At 43.6% G+C, this 19,673-nt stretch overlaps 2 protein-coding genes across 7 annotated transcripts in view; both read left to right on the forward strand.

Moving 5' to 3' along the window:
* The window catches only part of mylka (myosin, light chain kinase a), a 45,876-nt gene extending 33,964 nt beyond the window's left edge, over positions 1-11,912 (forward strand). For all 3 annotated transcript variants that reach the window (XM_042079913.1, XM_042079921.1, XM_042079905.1), the window contains exons 19-32: positions 836-883; positions 1,541-1,665; positions 2,031-2,181; positions 4,154-4,456; positions 4,602-4,634; positions 4,730-4,820; positions 5,060-5,263; positions 5,802-6,019; positions 6,285-6,408; positions 8,646-8,798; positions 9,033-9,156; positions 10,074-10,164; positions 10,425-10,553; positions 10,944-11,912. In XM_042079913.1, the coding sequence (XP_041935847.1) occupies positions 836-883; positions 1,541-1,665; positions 2,031-2,181; positions 4,154-4,456; positions 4,602-4,634; positions 4,730-4,820; positions 5,060-5,263; positions 5,802-6,019; positions 6,285-6,408; positions 8,646-8,798; positions 9,033-9,156; positions 10,074-10,164; positions 10,425-10,553; positions 10,944-11,194 (2,045 nt within the window). In that variant the 3' untranslated portion in view covers positions 11,195-11,912. The remainder of the gene's footprint in view (positions 1-835; positions 884-1,540; positions 1,666-2,030; positions 2,182-4,153; positions 4,457-4,601; positions 4,635-4,729; positions 4,821-5,059; positions 5,264-5,801; positions 6,020-6,284; positions 6,409-8,645; positions 8,799-9,032; positions 9,157-10,073; positions 10,165-10,424; positions 10,554-10,943) is intronic.
* A 2,208-nt stretch (positions 11,913-14,120) lies between these two features.
* Positions 14,121-19,673, forward strand: part of fmnl2a (formin-like 2a) — a 59,866-nt gene continuing 54,313 nt past the window's right edge. For 3 of the 4 annotated variants that reach the window (XM_042068952.1, XM_042068965.1, XM_042068963.1), the window contains exon 1: positions 14,121-14,766. In XM_042068952.1, coding sequence (XP_041924886.1) covers positions 14,653-14,766 — 114 coding nt within the window. In that variant the 5' untranslated portion in view covers positions 14,121-14,652. The remainder of the gene's footprint in view (positions 14,767-19,673) is intronic. The other variant, XM_042068942.1, reaches the window with a different exon arrangement.

The raw sequence follows: 19,673 nt of genomic DNA on the forward strand, positions 1-19,673 counted from the left end.
GAACCGAGTGCTGAAATAGTTTTGTGTTGGAAAAAGGATGTTTTTATTTCCACAGAGAGAGAGCACGATGGTCTCTGAGGCAGAAAGAGGGGAGGGGGGTGCGAAGGGGGAAGGGGGGCGGGGGGATTGGATTGGATGGGGGGGGGGGGGGGGGGTTGTTTGGCATGACTGATGACAGAGTCGTCCAGAGCTTAAAGTTTAATTGGTTCAGATTAAATATCCTCTTCGCTGCAACCACTCAGCCTTTTGCATTAAGCAGTTTCGCCCGGCACGTTGTTTCTTGACAGCAATCAAATTCGAAACAAATAGTGCCAGGGGGCGATTTCCTGGATACTTTGGGGCCTATTTTTAGTATGACCAAAAAAGGCAAATACTGGAGACCATAAGCACACACCGGCCGGCCCTCTCCCAGGACATCCACAGTGGAGCTGCTCCCTCCCCTCCCCCTTCTCCCCGGCTCACTTATCAAGCACACAGGAGTTTATACTTGCTTTCCCATATACTCCACCAGCCTCACCCGACCAAGCAAACGCATTAGGGCTCCATAGGCATTTTCCATCTGTGGAGCGCTCCAGCTAATGCTGTGTGTTTTCCCATGATGATCTGACAGGCAATGTTGAGGCTTGCCAAAAATGGCACACATATCATTTATCTTGTGAGTGCATCAATAATAAATCAGTATAATAATAATAATAATCAATATCAATAATAATCAACTCTTCATCAATTTGCTGTTTTGATAATAGCGTATTCTTAGCCTTTGTGTAACAGACTGTTGTTTTAGCCTCTGCTGTGTTCCCATGAAGTAAATGTGTGATGTTTCCTCCTCCTCCAGACGAAGCCAGAATAAAGAAGCCCCCCTCAAAAACAGCCTCTAAACAAGGTAACACTCTACTCAGTCTGTAGCATCCAAGTCTGATTTGTGAAATATGCTCATGTAGCTGTGGTCATAGACGGTAGCTAGCCACATGACTCACAGTGAATGGAACCCCATAGACACCTACAGACCTCCTCCATGCCATCCAAGTGAAGTGACCTCTGAGGGGTCTTCCATAGGTTGTCCATCAGGGCTCACACATCCACAGCAGCTAGGCCAGCCATGTGGTGTTTGCTGCTGCTGTTGTGTGCTGGTGTGAGTTTAGGCCTGGACGACCACAGACCAGTTTGAAGTGACTGTCGGAGCCAACAGTGGAGAGATGGGGAGTCTGTGCTTTCAGTAACTGTTTGAGTGATAACCTGAGACGTTAGGAGACTCGTGTCGTGTGTGTGTGTGTGTGTGTGTGTGTGTCTGTGTGTGTATGTCTCTAAGCGCTTTCAGACATACGTGTAAGTCCGGAGGTTCTGCCGATGTTAAACGGTGGGGCCGTATATCTGAACGACATAACCGGTCATATGGAAGTCAGAATTTACCCGGTGTTTATACTACTCCCCCCCCTAGTATTTCCTCCGGACATTATGTAAATGTGCTGTGTCTGAACGAGGAGTAGAACATGCGGTGTGTGTTTGTGTGCCCACTCTTTGGTGCTGTCTCTGTGTGCAGGCCCCCCTCAGATCCTGGAGTTCCCTGATGACATGAAGGTCTTGGCCGGCCAGCCGGTGGATATCCTCTGCAAGTTTGTTGGAGCCCAGCCCATCACCTGCACCTGGCTCAAGTTCCGCAAGCCGGTAAGAGTGAGCGAGTGAGCTCCAGAAACACCCCCCCCCCACCCACCCAACACACACACACACACACACACACTTATCTTAGTCCTGTCCATGTGATCTGCCAACGTCTGGAAAATAAACATTCCACTTCCATCAACAGGTTTTTGCGGCTGTGTTCTCCACAAGGCTGGATGCCCAGATTTACTGAGGCAATTTTGCCTTTTGTAAACACAATAACAAACTGTGGCTGCACTATTTGTTGTGCTTGAATTATTGGTTGTTGGCGTTAGGTTTCCCTTGTGCTTTGGCTATTCCAAGAACTCTAACGGCTTATATCTCATGCTGCTGGACGCACTGGGCATTCATCTCGTTGTTCTCCTCCCCAGATTCAGATTGGCAAGACGGTCATTGAGACCAATGAGACGTCCAGTAAACTCTACATCCCAGAGAGTCAGGATGAGGACTGCGGATGCTACACAGTGGAGGTCAGAAACAACTATGGCATGAGACAGGCTGCACTCAACCTCACCATTGTTGGTAAGTAATGCTTTATTACTAGAGGAGTTTGTGCAAGTGCAAGATCCTGGAAATCCTGATTGATTATTGTTTTACAACATACAACAGGCAATATGCAATTCAGGGGAACACAACAAAGAAAGCTAATGGAGGATGGAAAATGGTGGAAACTACAATGTGCATGTATAAGAATGAGCTAGAAGCATTATTTTAGAATATTTTTCGTACTCCTTGAAAGACCTCATGCATGTATGAAAAACTTCCCCAGTATGAGTATTTGTGCAGTTCTTTATGTATTGCTATAAATAGTTTATAAACACCAGAGGAGAGCAGTATGTGGATGGCACTTGAGGGTGGTCTGAAATCACATCATTCTTCCTGAATTACCGCGGGCCGTGTTGCGTGTCAGGCGGCAGGGCCCTTCTCAACGCTAATCCAGCCTTAGGGTGTTCCTGTGCTGTTGGCTTGAGGAATGTGGTACACTAGGTGCTCAGAGGTTTCTCTGGAACCTACTCTCAACAGGGCTCTCTCTCTCTCTCTCTCTCTCTCTCTCTCACACACTCACACACACACACACACACCACACACACACACACACACACACACACACACACGCACACACTCAAATCTCCTGTGGCCTTTTAAGGTTCTGGGTTCCCATCTGCAGCTCACCCCCAGACCTCCAGAAAGGAGTGGAAACTGTGGTGTTTTGAAACTTATGTTTCACTGAGCAGCGTAAAGTTATGACGCAGGGGGCAGGGGGAGGGAAAGTCAGAGAGAGAGAGAGAGAGAGAGAGAGAGAGAGAGAGAGGTGTGGCTAGGAGTGGATGCATTTTCCACCTCACCATTCCCACTGTCTCACAGCCTGCCTCTGACATGAGTTAAACAGTGAGAGCCACTTCATTGGAGGTGCTCCACTTTCCACAAGCCATCGGTCAACAGTGCAGAGATGTGAGCCACTGGCCAGATAGGGGGAAGCTGTTCCCATTCTTGTGACTCTTGTGAAGTAGGCCCCGACCCAGTATCGGGGATTTCTGGAGCAGCTCCATCCATTATTATGCCGGTCCCCATAAATGGCCTGTTTATGATGTGCCTCCCTCCCTCCAAGAGCACTATTAACACTTCAAAGAGACCACGAGACCCTGGCTTAACGGCAACGCAGCCACTTCATTGCTTGTTAGTTAGTGCATTTGAGTGAATGTTCTCCTCCCCTTTCTGCAGTGAAATGCATCCTGTCTGTCTGAGTTATGAGAGTTCATACAGTCGGTGCCTAGCAGGCGAGCAGTGGTTTATAAGGCCAAAGGTGAATCCACTGAAAAATCAGATTTGTCCACCACAGATTACGCTTCATAGGGAGATAGATAGATAGATAGATAGATAGATAGATAGATACTTTATTGATCCCCAGGGGAAATTCAAGAGCAAGAGTGGAGGTCTACCTACTCGCATGTACTGTGCTTTCAAGGGAGCATACTGTAGGCAACAGCCTCCACTGAGCAGCAGTCAGTTCAGCAGTTATGTAGGTCTGTCCTCTCCATCACAACAGCTGTGCGGTGGTACCACAGGGGAGCTGACATTTGTGAGGCAGAGGGAGCTGTATATATTCCCCATAGATAAACTCATTGTGTTGTTCCAGGTGTCTGAAGAAAAACATGTTTGTCTCTATGGAGACTTCTGACAGGTTCACAAGCAACACCTGGTTTTATAAAGCTAGCTACTATGTCTGCTTTGTCATTTTTATGTATCTTATGTGAGACATACAAAATGCTGTTAAGATGTTGTGCATGTAAACTGCACCACTGAAAGCACAAGGTGGATTGAGATCTCTGTTAAGGCCTCAACGTTAACTTTTTAAAAGTGGTTAAAAGTGGTTGCCAGCTTGGCAACCAGGCATGAGGTTTTGGTTGCCAAATCTGGTTGCCTTGTAACAATTTGGTAGCCAAGGGCAACCGGGCAACCATTAATGTCGAGCCCTGCTTTCTGTGATTCTCAGACAAACCTGACCCCCCTGCTCGTGTCCCCACCATCTCGGAAATTGCCAAGACCACCCTCACCCTGCAGTGGCGCGGCCCGTCCTACGACGGTGGTAGTGCGGTCCAGTCCTACAACCTAGAGATATGGGATTCTGTGACCAAGAAGTGGAAGGACCTGGCGTCCTGCACCAACACCTACTACTACGTCCAGAACCTCACAGCAGACCGGGAGTATAAGTTCCGCGTGCGGGCCATCAACATCTATGGAACCGGGGAGCCCAGTGCAGAATCTGTCGCGGTTACTGTGGGAGTGGAAGAAGAGGGTGAGCTCCTCCTTGTGGCCAATTTAGGAACAGTCTTCAAATCAGCTGGAGCTCCTTAGACAAGACCAAAAATGTACTGTTATAAGGAGTTCTTTGTAACAGTGTTTTGTTTTTGTTTTGTTTTGTTTTGTTTTATAATGAATAGAGCCAGAGGAGGAGCCTGAGGTATCTGATGACGGTATGTGCCTACTTCAGATATGATTTTTTTTTATATGTTTATATATGAGAGACCATTGTGTTCACTGTAAATATGTTGTGGCATGGTTCTTTTAGAAAATGAGAAGGTGCCAGACTATAAAACGGTGTCCATCAAAACTGATGTGAATGTCAAAGATCTCTACAACGTAGAAGATAGACTAGGAGCGTAAGTATCAATGTTGTTGTTTTGTGCTTAAAGTGCTCAAAGACAGAACGCCCACATAGATTTCTTAATCAAGTGCTTCTCTATACGTATTTTCATTTAGCCTAAATGTATTATATGTTTCAGGATGGTTATAATCCTGACAATAATTTGTTTGCTTTTCAGAGGAAAAAGTAACTTTTCACTTTACTAAATGTGTTAGCTGATATGTGTTGGAATTTTATGTTGATATACTTTTCAAGGGGGAAATTTGGAACAGTATTTAAACTCATCGAAAAATCCACTAAGAAGGTGTGGGCTGGGAAGTTCATCAAAGCGTATTCAGAAAAAGAAAAGAAAGAGGTGAGGGATGAGATCGGCATCATGAACGACCTTCACCACCCCAAGCTGGTCCAGTGTGTCGATGCATTTGAGTGTGAGGCAAACATCGTCATGGTTTTAGAAATGTGAGTACCCTTTCCTCCTTGAGAGTCCACCTGTACTAGCCTCCAAGAAGCCTTTGTAAGGGCCAGTTGTATGCTTTTGTAATCTTTCTTTTTTATTATTATTTTAAGTGACAATTGTTTTGTCATTTCATTATCACTCAGGTTTGCAGCAGACTGCGCACTGCTTTGAATGCCATGTATGTTGAAATCATAAATACCTATCATAGCAGACGTGCTCAGTGCCCAGTGTACTTCTGGCACTGTCACTAACCCAGCATTCCATGCCTAGACTCGCTGGACTCGCTGAATGGAAAACTGTTGATTTAAATATGGCTGAGGAAAGCAGAGCAGCTTTTTCTCAAGGATGTGAAATATGCAGACAAAGTTAAAAATAGTGGCTTCCCAGTGAAGAAAAACAGGACACTTAACTTTCTTGACACAAAAGCTTGACCTCATGCACAAGTTTAGTCTCCCTCGGCCTGCCTTCAGCATGAGCAATTGTAAATGGCAACCGTTCTGATTTGTGGACATAACTGAATGCTGATGTGGTGGCTCACAGGATTTCGGGGGGAGAGCTGTTTGAACGAATCATCGACGAGGACTTTGAGCTGTCCGAGAGGGAGGTGATCAAGTACATGCTGCAGATTGTGGCTGGCGTCAACTTCATCCACAAGCAAGAGATCGTCCACCTCGACCTCAAGCCAGAGAACATCATGTGTGTCAACAAGACGGGCAGCAAGATTAAGCTCATTGACTTTGGCCTGGCCCGTAGACTAGGTAACTTGACTTCACCCTGATCTTTGTGAAGCTTTTTTCCATGATTTTTCCAAAATTTTTCCATAGCAGGTACCATGCAGCTTAAACTTTGGCTATGATGCTTGATACGTACAATGTGGACATTGATAGTTTCTTCATAATATTCAGGACTCAGCATTGTAGACTTGTTTGTAGCAATTTAAAAGCTTAAAAATATAACAGCATAATAACTTATAGAATAACATTGCAGCATGTATCTTTATGTGCATTTTTTGATGTACTACAGGAGGTGGGGGAAAGCTCAAAGTTCTTTTTGGAACACCCGAGTTTGTGGCTCCTGAGGTGATCAACTATGAGCCCATTGGTTACCCCACAGACATGTGGAGCATAGGGGTCATCTGCTACATCCTGTAAGTATGAGTGTGCTTGCGGGGATGAAAGGAGATGTTCACCTTTGCTTCTCCACAGTCTGCTGTCTTTGTTCTTTCAAGCGTACACTGGTCATGGATGGCCAGAGAAGGAATTTGTGTAATCGTCTGTCCTCTGCCTGCCTTTTCCTGTTCAGTCTCGAGCCTTTGATTTCCATTAAAAAAAAAAGAGAACATACAGGCAAAATTAATAATGAATAAATACAGGGGACGGCTTTATTTTTTCATGGTCTCACTTGAAACAAACAAAACCCTCTGAAATATATCTCCCTGTGTCAATGCTCACACATCCACTTAATCATCGTAATACGGCAGCCACATGGGGAGGAGAAGGGGTGCTTTGAACGCCATGCGGCTCTGATTTCATACTGGACCATACGTCTGCTACCAGGTGGTCCTGGGGCCCGCTCCAAGCCCAGGTTTATGTACACTGCAGCCCTGGCGGGAACTTCAGAGGAACGCTTATAGGCTCCGTAAACGGATCCGACGGCACGCCTCTCCTCTCCTCTCCTCTCCTCTCCTCTCATCCCACACACCATGCACAGGGGGCCCCATTTGAGCGCCGTGGCTCCCCTTCAGCGCCCCACTTCGCCCCGGCTCTGTCCACATAACTCTGCTTCCCGGTGTTTGCACTGAGACGCTATCGTCTCCATCAGCCACTGATTTGTGGGAGCCCCTGGCCCCATCCAGACAGCCAGCCCCCAGAACTTTAACCATGAGGGCCCATGCGTAGACAGAAACTGAGCCACAGGAAATTAGGGATGCTAGTGGCACCTGTTTGTGCCAGGGGATGGCATTGCAGTGCGGTGTATGTTGCAGGAGGGCATTGCCATCTGAGAGATATGCCCGAAGCCGCTTACTTATCTTTGTTCGTCCATGCAGTGCTATTACTGTATTATATGAGGAGTTTGGTTCCAGAACGCTAGATCCACCATTTTAATGAATTTCCATAACTATTTTTTTTTTTACATTTTGTTTTCAAAGTAATTTTAGTCAAACTGTAATTGCGTATTGTTATTTGATTTATCTTTACTCAGTCAAAACAACAAAACTGCAATTTGATTGATATTACCTGAAATAAATAATTAAATAGCCTGACCAAACTCTTCATATGATCTTCCATCCAGGGTGGAGTATTGTAGTTAGGCACTGCATTCCCATAAAAGTTATTGGGTTCACTCTGGTCTGGAGATCCTCTATTGGATTTTCTTTTTTGAATGTGGCGTCCGAGATAAACACAGTCTAGAATTAAATTTAAACACAATTTAAAAGCCTCTTACCAAACAGAATAAATACTATTTACTTACAATGCCACTGACTTTCAAAACATTACAAATAGATGTCTTTTCTTATTTTCATCAGAGGTTGTACAGTATATGAGAAAATTCAGTAAATGTGGTGTGTTTTATGCATTATGACCAAACACTGTGATTACTGTAGGCCTAGTGCTTAGGCCTAATTAACAAATCAGTTCTTATGTTTTGTACATTGTTGTAAAATCAGGCATAATTTATCTTATACCTTTCAAATGGAAAAGTATGAATACCATCTGTATTCCGCATGTGGCTACTCTGTTGCTACTCTATTATCGCCTTTGATATCACTAATGGCTTAATGTTTAATTCATGTGAATTTTTCATACATTATCTGGTTTTGTTTACATTAGGAATTGTTGCTGATAGATCTAACAATAGATAATTCTCCATTGAATTTGCCTGCAGCTCTCATATCTCAGACATTTACTGCACAGTCATGATTTAATGAATGCCTGTTTTTCCATAGCATAAATATACAAAGCTAGACTTGATCTTATCCTTAAGAGTCCTTAACCCTCTTCCTGACATCAAAACAGATGCAATACTATCAAACTTTTTCAGTTAGGCCACATGCAAGACCATACACTAACATTTACAGCGTAGCTACACCAGGCGCGTAACTGAAGAGTTCCGTTCGCGACGCGTAAAATCCATTTTAGATGAATGGTCTATTTTGTTCGAACGTACGTGTAGCTACTTCCATTGATTATAGTGGAAGCTAATTGTTGCAGCAGACGCAACGCGAACGGAACGCTTCAGTTACGTACCTGGTGTAGCTCAGCCCTTATATATAATATCAGCTTTTTGTTGAAACTTAAATGATCTCAGATTATGCATGTTGGATTCTACATCACTCTTCATTCACTTACTCTCTCTCTCCCTCTTTTTCTCTATCTCTCTCAGGGTTAGTGGGCTGTCTCCATTCATGGGGGATAATGACGGTGAGACGCTGGCTAATGTTACCTCAGCTACCTGGGATTTTGAAGATGAGGCCTTCGATGACATCTCAGACTCGGCTAAGGACTTCATCACCCAGCTCCTGAAGAAGGATAAGAAGTAGGGCCATCACTGCTGAACCTCCCCACATTGTGTCTCTGGCTTTGATCAGTGTTACAAGTGTTGTACTAGCTTACGTGTCAGGGGGATCTTTGATTCACTGCCACAGTGGTAGGCTAGATGTTAATTCATACACACACATGCACACACACACACATGCACACACACTAATCTCTGTTTGCAATGTGTTCACTCTCACACACCACCTCTCATATGACTTGTGGGTTCTTGCAGTGCCCGTCTGACGTGTGATCAGTGCCTAGAACACCCATGGATGAAACAGGACACCAAAACTATGGAGGCCAAGGCGCTCTCCAAAGAGAGAATGAAAAAGTACCTCTTAAGGAGAAAATGGCAGGTAACTGGAAAGTCTCCCTGAGAAGGGATCAGACTCATGGGCATCTGTGCTGAGTGTAGGGATCTGTTCCATGATTAATGGTGGGGTGAGGGTTTCAGAAGTAAAATTGAACTGAGCATTCTGTCCGTCTGGAAATCCAGCTGTTGAAATGGATAAAATAAATAGATGGTTCTACTTAAAATAGATATTTCTGAAGGTCTTTGCTTTCTGTGTCTATTCAAAATGTTCATTGGTCACTTGTTGTGCACCTTGAAAGAGACTTAAAGGTGCAGTCAGCGATTGTGCAGGGAGTCATGTTTGTTTATGTTTATGTTTACACTTTTGTCCAAAACAACATAGATTTTAACCAAGGACCAAATTAAATATACCAGAGGTAGCTCACCCCTCCCTTCAGTATTCCCAGAAAAACTCCACACAGGCTTTTTCGTTTTTGTTTGAGGAGCAGGCTGCCCCCACTTTGTTTGTTTCCAGTTTTCGAACCCTGGGCTGCCTACAGAGTTTTTTACAGTGTACTCACGGAATGGGCAGCTAGCGGACCAGAGGAGATGATTTCTGAATGTGGCAAAAAAATGTTGTGGCCATATGACCACCGACTGCACCTTTAACATTTCGACATTTAACTTGACTTCCATAGCTTTTCGTGTGAAATAGTGAAATATATACGCCACTTGTTTATACAACAGGAAACTTGCATCATCTGCTTCCAGCTAAAAGGGAATTCTGTAGAATGTCATCATCTGCTTCCAGCTAAAAGGGAATTCTGTAGAATTCATTCAAACTGAAACTGAGCTGCTATGGAAAATTCCAGTGAATATTAGTCTGGCAGAAAGTTGCATATTAAAACGTATTCTTAGAATTTAGGAGTGCTTTATTTGTACCACTGAAGTGAGTTGACCATGTTGTCATTTCCTTGGCAGAAAACGGGACATGCATTGCGGGCCATTGGCAGACTGTCCAACATGGCAATGATGGCTGGCCTCCATGCCAAGAAGGGATCTCCCACAGAAGGTGGCATGTCAACAAAGTTCACTCTTTTCTAAATACATGAAGCAGCCATGTCATCCCAGCTTGGGCCAGTTGTTTTATTAATGTCACCCAGAGTTCTCTCAGCCCCTCTGTTAATACACTTTTGGGATGTGCATCCTAAAACAGAACAAAAACCCTCCAGTACACCAACTTTTAACCCAACTGAAGTGCTCTCATTTCTGAGTGAAATGTTTTGAAATAGTGCAGTTTCTTAGTGGTTTGTGCTTTCTACTTTTGCACAGAGGATAGCCCATTCTTGGAAGCCATAGAGGCCGAGAACAGGACGCCTGTAAAGCCCAGCTTTGGCTCTGTCATTAAGGACGTGGAGGTGGTGGAAGGCAGCGCCGCCCGTTTCGAATGCAAGATCGAGGGTAAGGCTCAGATGGGACTCTCTCGCGGGTTAATGAAGATGCCTTGTCTTAAGCAGTTTATCAACAATCAGTCTGTAAGGTGTCCATACCGAATAGCAACACAAATAATACCACGTTCAATGAGCTTACATTAAGCCAATTAAGAATATTCTGGAAATATTCTGTCTGGATCCAGATAGGCATATCAACCCAATGAAGCACCTCCAGAGTGAGAACACCTCATGCCATGCAGGCTAATCCTATTCCCTCACAGATGTGGGTCACAGATTAACTCTGATTAGGGCCAAACAAGTTTAATCTGTTTTGATCTGTGTTGCATCTGTAATACAGTCAACATCCTGTTTGCACAGCAAAGCATGACCAATTGGTGGCTGTCCTTTCCCTCCCTAGGCTTCCCGGACCCCGAGGTGGTGTGGTACAAGGACGAGCAGCCGATCAAAGAGACGCGGCACCACCAGATCGATTATGACGAGGACGGCAACTGCAGCCTGGTCATCTCCGACGTGTCGGGTGACGACGACGCTAAGTACACCTGCAAGGCTGTGAACAACCTGGGGGAGGCGACATGCACGGCCGAACTCATAGTTGAGGTTATGGGAGGAGGAGGGGAGGAAGAGGAGGAAGAAGAAGAGGAGGAATAACCGGTACAAGATTTACATAAAGAAAGACACGGAAGACCTTGCCTCATTTAACACTACTTTGTTTACTAGTTGCTTTTGGTAAGGCACTCACTCTCTGGGAAAAGACTGTGGATTTATTGAAGATGGGCTTTGATCACTCTTGTGACGTTTTGTGCACTTTCAATTATTTCTCTTTTTTCGGTTGGTTTTCGGTTCGCTTTTTTCTTTTCATTTCTCTTCATTTACTCAACAGTAACAAACAGATATCAGATATCAGTATTTATAACTTAACCATGAAATTATCCACATTCCAGCTGGTATGTTTAACCAATTATTTTAAGGTTTTCTGTGACTTTTCATTGAGTGTTCTCCCAACCAAACAAGCCTTAATCACAAGTGTGTATTGTGTGTTCAACACTGAAGTATTGGACATTTGGCAGGTCTGCCACTCCTTTTAAGAGGTTTTCCTTTAGAGCAGCTTAAGCACAATTATTCAATGTTATTTGTGTATTGGTTTGAAGTTGTTTTCTTAGGCACTTACCAGTTTTCACTACTTTTTCAGTTTCACTACTCTTACCAAATGATGCAGTTAGATCCATGTTTTCTATTAGACTATGTAGATTATATTTCCCTAATTTTTATAAAATGTACCAGTTTGACAAAGTTCAGATTATCTTGTAATGAGAACTCTGCAGTTGTAGTTACTCACTGTTATAGAATAAATTTTATCACAAAAGTACATTGTTTTCTTTTTATGAGTGGGTTGTGGACTTGTCTATAACAGCAGAAAATAACTCAGTGTAGACAGAGCTCCTTTTCTTCTGATATACAGTAGCAATATGAGGAAAATGTACAAAGAATGTAGTACTTGCAATACCATATATAACCACTAGGTGTCTGTGTTGCATTCTGCAGTGTGACTCTCCAGTACATTTGCTTACCATGAATGGCATCAGCATCTAGTCCAAAATCATTCTGGATTTTAGAAACTTCAATTATTGTATACATGCTTTCACCATGTTTTTGTTAGATTTCTGCTGTACTTGATAGAATGTATTAGTTTATTTCCTGTTCCGACACAAAAGGCTGAGAGCCTGCTGCCCCTGTATGACTCTGCAGACAGACCAGGGTCTGGTCTATTGATTGTATTATAAAGAGGGGCATGGCTGTGGGGTCTGGCAACACTCGTCGACTGGATTACAATGTTCTCTCTGTGCGTCATTTCGGCCTCCACACCCATGAGTGTGCACCGCGGGCCCTGAAGAACACTACTCCTCTTTGGCCGCCTCGCAGTCAAATTTAGCAACATCTGCCGGAGCAGCGTCCCCTGTGAGACACCCCGACACAGAGATTGCATTGTTTGGCCATTACTTTTGGCACGAGTTTGGCATTTTACATTTCCTTGTAGTTCACTCCAGAACCCTCAGGAGATCTGAAGCCTAGTTGATATCTGACAGCTGTGGGGTGTCTCCCTCCTCACCTTCTTATGGTATCCTCCCACTGAGAGGAAACCATATGAAGCTGCAGCCTACAGCTGTTGCATGCTTTTAAACCACAGCTTGGTGAGCTACCAAACATGTGGGAGGACTCAGATCAGATGTTACTATCAACCATCTACTTTTTATCTACTAAGCAACTTTATATCACTTTGAGGTCTAGTTAGCCTTATAATTAGACCAACTGCTGCCAGTGTGCTACCGGTTCACATCCTCTTGCTGGTTTTGTTATAGCCCCATTAATAGCGCTACTTTTGGGAGCACATTCTATTAACATTGTGGTGTTATAAGCTGGCTTTATAATAGATTTATAAAAAATACACAGCCCACTGCTCTGTAACAATACCAACAACAATCTAAAAAAGGCTTTATATAGGCTTGCATTATGTTAACAGACACATAAGAAAGGTTGGGGATAAAGTGTCCAAACATCCTGTATGTCCCCTCAGTGGAGAGCCCCCCCATCAGACGGCCTGTCTGGGGGACACCTGAGCCCTTCGCTGGCCTCCCCTGCCAGCTGAGCTCCGTCTGTCTGTGATCCCACTGCCCACCAGTACCATGCCGGCCCCACCCAGACTCCCTGCTGACCACTTATCGTTCAACACTCTCAGCAATCGTGTGTGTGTATATGTGTGTGCTCTCAGTTCCTCCTAAAGGACAGTCACTTATTCAGACTTCTCATGTTTTTTTGTTGGTTTATTCTGTTCATTTTGCAACTGGAAGTTACAAGTAATCTAGTAATCATACAGATTATCAGTCTGGGTGTAAGTAGACCTAGGCAAAATATATGGCAGTGTATAGCACACATATTAGATCTTTGATTGTAGGTAGCCTATTGAATTTTTCATTGAACTGTGTGGCACAATTGAAAATACATTAGGCCTACTGGAGTTTATAATGGCCCTAGGGCTAGGCTACTTCATTAGGCAACATTCAAAAGTAGCCAAACAATTTAAGTGGAAATCTAATTTAAGAGGATTTGTAGGCCTACTTTTACATTTTTAAATTGCATTTTGGTCTGTGTCTCACTGCATCTGTGCTGTGGAGTGAAGTGACCTTGCTCAAGCTGCCGCCCTGTTGATGCTGTCCTTTAAAAATCCCTCAACATCTGGAGCGTCTCTCACAAAAGTCCCAATGATATCATCCACTCAAGTTCAGACCCCGCCCTGTTTGTCCTGGATCCTGCTTGCATCTGCTCAGACAGTTTTCTGAGAGTGTCTAAATAGGGGAAATTGTAGCCTATAGCCTGGTTCTCGCGTTATGGTGACAAATCTGTAAAATTTCGTGTAACTATTCCCGGAAGTATTCTCTCACAAATGGCCTGCTCATAGGTTTAGTAAGGACCAGCCTTACAGTGTTTTGGGAGCGTTAAGCTGACAAATCATAATAACAACGAAAAAAAGTTTTCACAAAAAGTATATGTCAGGGGGGGGACTTCAAGTACCATAATGCAACCGGACAAAACATCGTCTCCCTTAACTACGGCTTTTTGGCACGCCCAAGTGGGAGGCCAATCTGAAAAGGTTTATTGTGTAGAACTGTGATTCAGTGTAGTGTGCGGTGCAGTGTGGATCCTTAACTGTATCTGTTGGTCAGCATTGGAAGGATTAACAGGCAACACAGACGGGGGACCGCTTAGCCTGAATCATGCACATCGTCACCATAACAGCTAACTGGGAGTGGTGCAGAAATTGTGCAAGATACGGATAAGGCACGTTTTTTGATTTCATTGCGCGGTTGCTTAAGTTGCTGCCGAATTCCCCCCGAACGTTATAATGCTTGAGGAAAACTCTTGTCTTTGGTTAAGTCGCCTTTTACTGCTTGCGCCAAGTGTGTGTCGGTGTGAAGTGATCAGACTGGGATAAAGCTGGAGAATTAGGGACTTCTTCCAATATCGGATACCTTTTTTGTTTTATTCTCCGTGATTTTTGAAGTGGAGGACGAGAAGAGAAGACGACTGAAGTGTTCCCACCACCTTGAAACATGGGGAACGCAGGGAGTATGGACCAACAAACTGACTTCAGGGCACATAACATGCCCTTAAAACTGCCCATGCCGGAGCCAGGTGAATTAGAGGAACGATTTGCTGTCGTTTTGGTGGGTAAAACACAACTTTACTTTATGTTTCATGTCTTTGAAATGATGTTCTATTCTTTGTTCGACCCATGCCTCTCTTTTCGTACGCACATCTGTTTGGGGCTGGTCTCAGAACTAGCGAGCCAACTCATTCACACGCTGCGTATGATTCTAACATCTTTGTAAGTTAGCTAGCAAACTGAGTTTCTTTGAGTTTTCAGCTTAACCAATTTCAAGGAACATTGATTTTTTTGTGTCAATTTTTTTTGGGTTTAGGTTTGTATTCGTGTGCCAAAAGAAAGGCAGTGAAAGATGACTTATCTGTTTCACGTACGTCTAAGAACGTTATTATGCAACTTATCAATGTAGAAGGCTAACCTTATAGCTAATTTAGTACCTTTGAAACTAATTTACAGATGTGACAGTTTTGTGTGATATTGTTGGTTGATGTTAATTAATGCCACATACTTACCAATAACGTTATACAATTACCTCTCGTAAGTCTACATAGACAATATTGATAGCCTTTGGTACATGTACGTTAATTCGTTTTTTTGAAGTAGGCTATGTTAATCCTTTCAGAATAAAAAGCTACTCAAGTTTGCTAAAGGCTAGCCAAATTGTAAAGTAAACCCTAACAGTTATCTCCAAAGATGAGTCGAACAAGCCCGATGCTACCTTCTAATGAATAAACACATCAAGTCACTGGTGACAAACATTTTAGTTTTATTGAAGTTTGGTTATCGTGTCATTCCTATTAACTTGCCTTCTTCCTGTTATCAGTTTCTCCATACTGAATGTTTAGACCTAAGACATAGGCTAATGTTTAAGCGATCATACATTGAGATGGTTTTTTTTTTTTGAGCCACAACGAGTAGCCTAGTCTTGGGATATTCCAAAGTCAACCTAATTGTTGCCTAACTTGTATGCCCAATAACCCTTATGTTTTTATGGATTGATTCTGACAACAACACATTCAGTTCTTAGCTACTTTTCAGTTGCAGCTATCCAGAAATCTTGTCACACCAGATTTCTGTCAGAGCAGCCACATTTCAAAATTCAAAGGCTCTTGTAATGAGACGTCTCATTGAACGTGGGGTTGCACCTGTGTATGCCAGATGAATGTGAAGAATGTGTGATGATGAACTTCAGACTTGAGAGCAGTTCTATTTGAGCTGGTGGGCAAACAGACTTTGGCAGAAGACATTAAAAAGAGTCGGCATCCTTCAGCTGGACACAATTTGATGAGGGTGTTTGAATGTGGGTCAGACATTAGGGTGGTTGAATCTAATGCTCCACTAAACTCGGGCACTGACTCCACATTAGGGCCTTAGCCGGGCAGCTTACACTCTTTTGAGCATGGGCCCATGGCTAACTCCCAGGAAATACTTCAGGTTGCCAGGCTTAGAATGCAACAGATCTCTCAGCATGAAGTGTCAATTAGTAACTTATACCTTAGGTGTAAGATGATAACTAACTAAGATTTAACATGTTTCATTTGAACAACAAATGTTGCACAGCCAAGAGGAACACACTTTTTTTTTTAAAGACAGAAGACTCAATTAATGGGTTGCGTTAGTTTGTTTTCATTAAATATGGATTGTGTGAGGTATATTTTCATCTTAAGAAAGGAAGGCATACAACCTACATTGCAGGCGGACACGCAACAGTGACTTGAGGAAAGGAACAGAAAACTTAGAGCAGTTGGAAAGGAAATGAAATTTGCTTTGTTGTGAGTTATTCATCCATAACCTGAAGCAGTGGTTTTGTTTGCTGATAAAGCAGGCTGGAATCCCATGCTCCCTTTATTACCTAATGGAGCGAGTTTTTCGTGGGAGTCACTAATGCGTGTCACAGTGTTCTTGTTGGGGTATAATTGCTGCGTGTCCCAGGCAGATGAATCCTTCTCTCTTAGAGACAGAGGGAGAGAGATAGAGAGAGTGAGAGAGAGAGAGGCCAGACCACTGCTTTGTGCTGATGCAAGATGTGCATGCTTGAGTGCATGGCGTTAGAAAACCTAATCCTGTCTGTTTCTAGGATCACCTGTTTCTTGTAGTCTGTGGAGAACAGAAGGCTGCTTCTTTGTTGTTTAGTCAAACCTGTCTACTCTATGATGCCTTAGTCCTAGGTACCACCATGATTCTTACAATATGGAGAAACAGACCACACAAGTATGATAGTCAACAGAGAATGCTAAGCCCATTACCAAACTTACTTAGAAGAGAATGAACTACAGAGTTCAGTAGTCAGCGCCCACAGAAGCAACTTCATCCTCATCAGGGCCTATGAAGACAGCAAGACATAGTCTAATCTCCTGCTCGTCTGGGATGGCAGCTTCACAACTCCCAGCTCCCATCTCAGGCTAAATCCCCCTAAGGTGGAGTGATGGATGACTGGTTGAGAGAGCAACTCTGTCTGGACTCTGAGCCTATATCTCACAGTGCCTGACTGGCGTGTCGGGCAACTCAAGCTTGGCTCGTCAGGCTGATGTCTTTACTCCTTGGCAGGCCGCTCTCCTCATGGCATTAGCAGTGTTTAGTGTTTTAATCGCAGCACTTAATGTTATTTACTGCTGTTTAAACCCTGATGCATGTCATCCGTGGCAGCTGGCTGCCCAGCTATTAATTGCATATGCAAGAGTGTGACTCAGGGTGTGAGTGTGATGTGCGCGACCTGTCACTCCGGTGCTACGATTGAATAATTAGCCTGCCCGTAAGAGAAAAGGCTAGTGCTAAGCCCTTTAAGCGCTGCTTGAACTCTACTGAGAGTACGGCATGTTATTTAGAGCTGTAGCTGTGTGTGTGACTTGGCGTCAGACCTTTTGCCTGCGACTGATTATTTTTACAGGCTATAAAAAGAAGACAGGAGAAGAGGAGAAAAGCCGTAGAGGCTGAATTCTCTCACTGATCCAGGGGCAGGAACCACAGCCACAAATGACCATGCATTTTAATCACACCAGAAGAAAGTAACTATAAAAGACACGCCTGTGTCTAACTCTACAGCAGTCTACAGTGCCCTAAAAGAATGTGAAAATAGGCTACTTTCCTGAAAGTGCACTTCGTAATTTATATGTCAGTGTAAAGTGGGGAGAGAATGCCAAACACATTATGATGTTTTAGTGTAAATGTCACTGACAAATATAAGTATAGTCCAACAATTCTGTGCTAAAGGCATCCCCAAATTCCTTATTGTGAATTGTCCAACTTGTTCTCGTTCCCCTTCAGGATCTGCCTAGTTGTCTACATTTGTTTGTGTACAGTGTGTGACCTTCACTGTCGACACACTAGTTAAAATGCTGAAAGAAATCTTTGACAATTATTTTCGAGAGATTGCAAAGGTTTGGAAAGGTCACAGCATGCTCCTGGCTGGTTTGGAGTGTCAGAACCAAGTGGCTCTTATTCCTGACACATTCAGAGCAGCTCCACAACTGAGGAATGCAAGGATCCCTGGAGTTGCAGCTGATATTTAAACCAGACATAATTGTGATGCTACGACTCAGCCAAGAGCAGAGCAACATATATTTTCTCTCACGTGACCTTGGTCCTTGACCATGAAAACTGAAAGTAATGTAAACGTCCTTTGTCTACGTCACATGTCTGGCCTGAGAGTTCATAAACATAGAACTGGAGGATAGGCTATGAGTTTCGTTTGGTCTGGGTTTTTTCCGCAATGTAAGCTATGTATCAGTGGTGGAACCATGTCACTCACAAACATCATGTTACACTTGCATGGGGTTTTGAATATTTTACTGCCTCATCACCTACATTTTTTTGGCTCAGTCTTGCATAATATACCGTCACTTTTGTTCTCAAGCAGGAACGCAAACTGCTATTGAGTGTTTGTAGTGTCTTGGAATGTGCTCGTGTGGATATAGTCATCTCAGTGTTAATTCCCAGGAGGAAAACGGTTTGCAATGTTTGGCATTTCACTGTGTCTTTCAGGCAGGGGCATGTCTCAAAGCTCTAGCGTGGTTGCCATAGCAGCAGCGGCATGAACGTTGTCTCCTCAAGGAGTTGAGACTGGATGAGATGAGTTTTACTGTCTATGGTTACACCAGGGGCGTGAATAAGAGTGTCTTAAATCAAGCATGCCAACTGTTTGGGACCTCTCAGTGTTCATGTCACTTACAGAATCGTGCTGTAAACGACGCACTTCACTTTTTAAAAACTTTTTATTAACTTTTACAAATGCTGTAAATGTATAATTTATGAAAAAAGGTATGGCCTGTTGTACTTACATTGTTATACCTTGTTCAGTGAGGCTACACTAATTCAGTCAAAGTCAGGTAAAGAGACACACAGCCTAGGGTTATCTAACATTTAGGGCTATATTACAATTAATTATTTTCCACACCTCTCTTGAGTCATAGCCTGTCTTACTTGTTTATGAATCACTGTCCAAAAGACTGTAAAATCTTATTTGGTGTTGTGTGAGGGGTGAGTCACGTGTTGTGGCTAGAGCTCAGGAGTACCGGAAGATGACACCCCCCCCAGGAAAAATGCAGTAGCTTTCCCCTCAGCTAACCATGCACTTTTCATGGAAACAGTGTGTTCACAGTCTTGAACACAATGATGGCTCTCTTAATTTAGTCAAGGCTCTGCCTCTGCTGAATGCCCTGCCTCGGCAGCAGAGCAGGAAAGTTTATGAGGCAGTTATTGGGGCTCACTTGAATGCCATATGGGAGCTGGTGGCTTAGCTTTTGTTATAGCTGGAGTTCTCAATAGTCAGCCCAGATTACATCTAAGCTGCTTTGTTTAAAGGCAGCCAAAGGGCCCCGATCATCTTTTTTTGTGCATGTGTGTACGTGTGTGTGTGTGTGTGTGTGTGTGTGTGTGTGTGTGTGTGTGTGTGTGTGTGTGTGTGTGTGTGTGAAACTGTGTGTGTGTTTTGCACTGTCTCTTGTGGCTCTACTTTGAAATTGTTCAACC

The sequence above is a fragment of the Alosa sapidissima genome, chromosome 2 (assembly GCF_018492685.1).
Source record: "Alosa sapidissima isolate fAloSap1 chromosome 2, fAloSap1.pri, whole genome shotgun sequence".
Taxonomy (NCBI): domain Eukaryota; kingdom Metazoa; phylum Chordata; class Actinopteri; order Clupeiformes; family Clupeidae; genus Alosa; species Alosa sapidissima.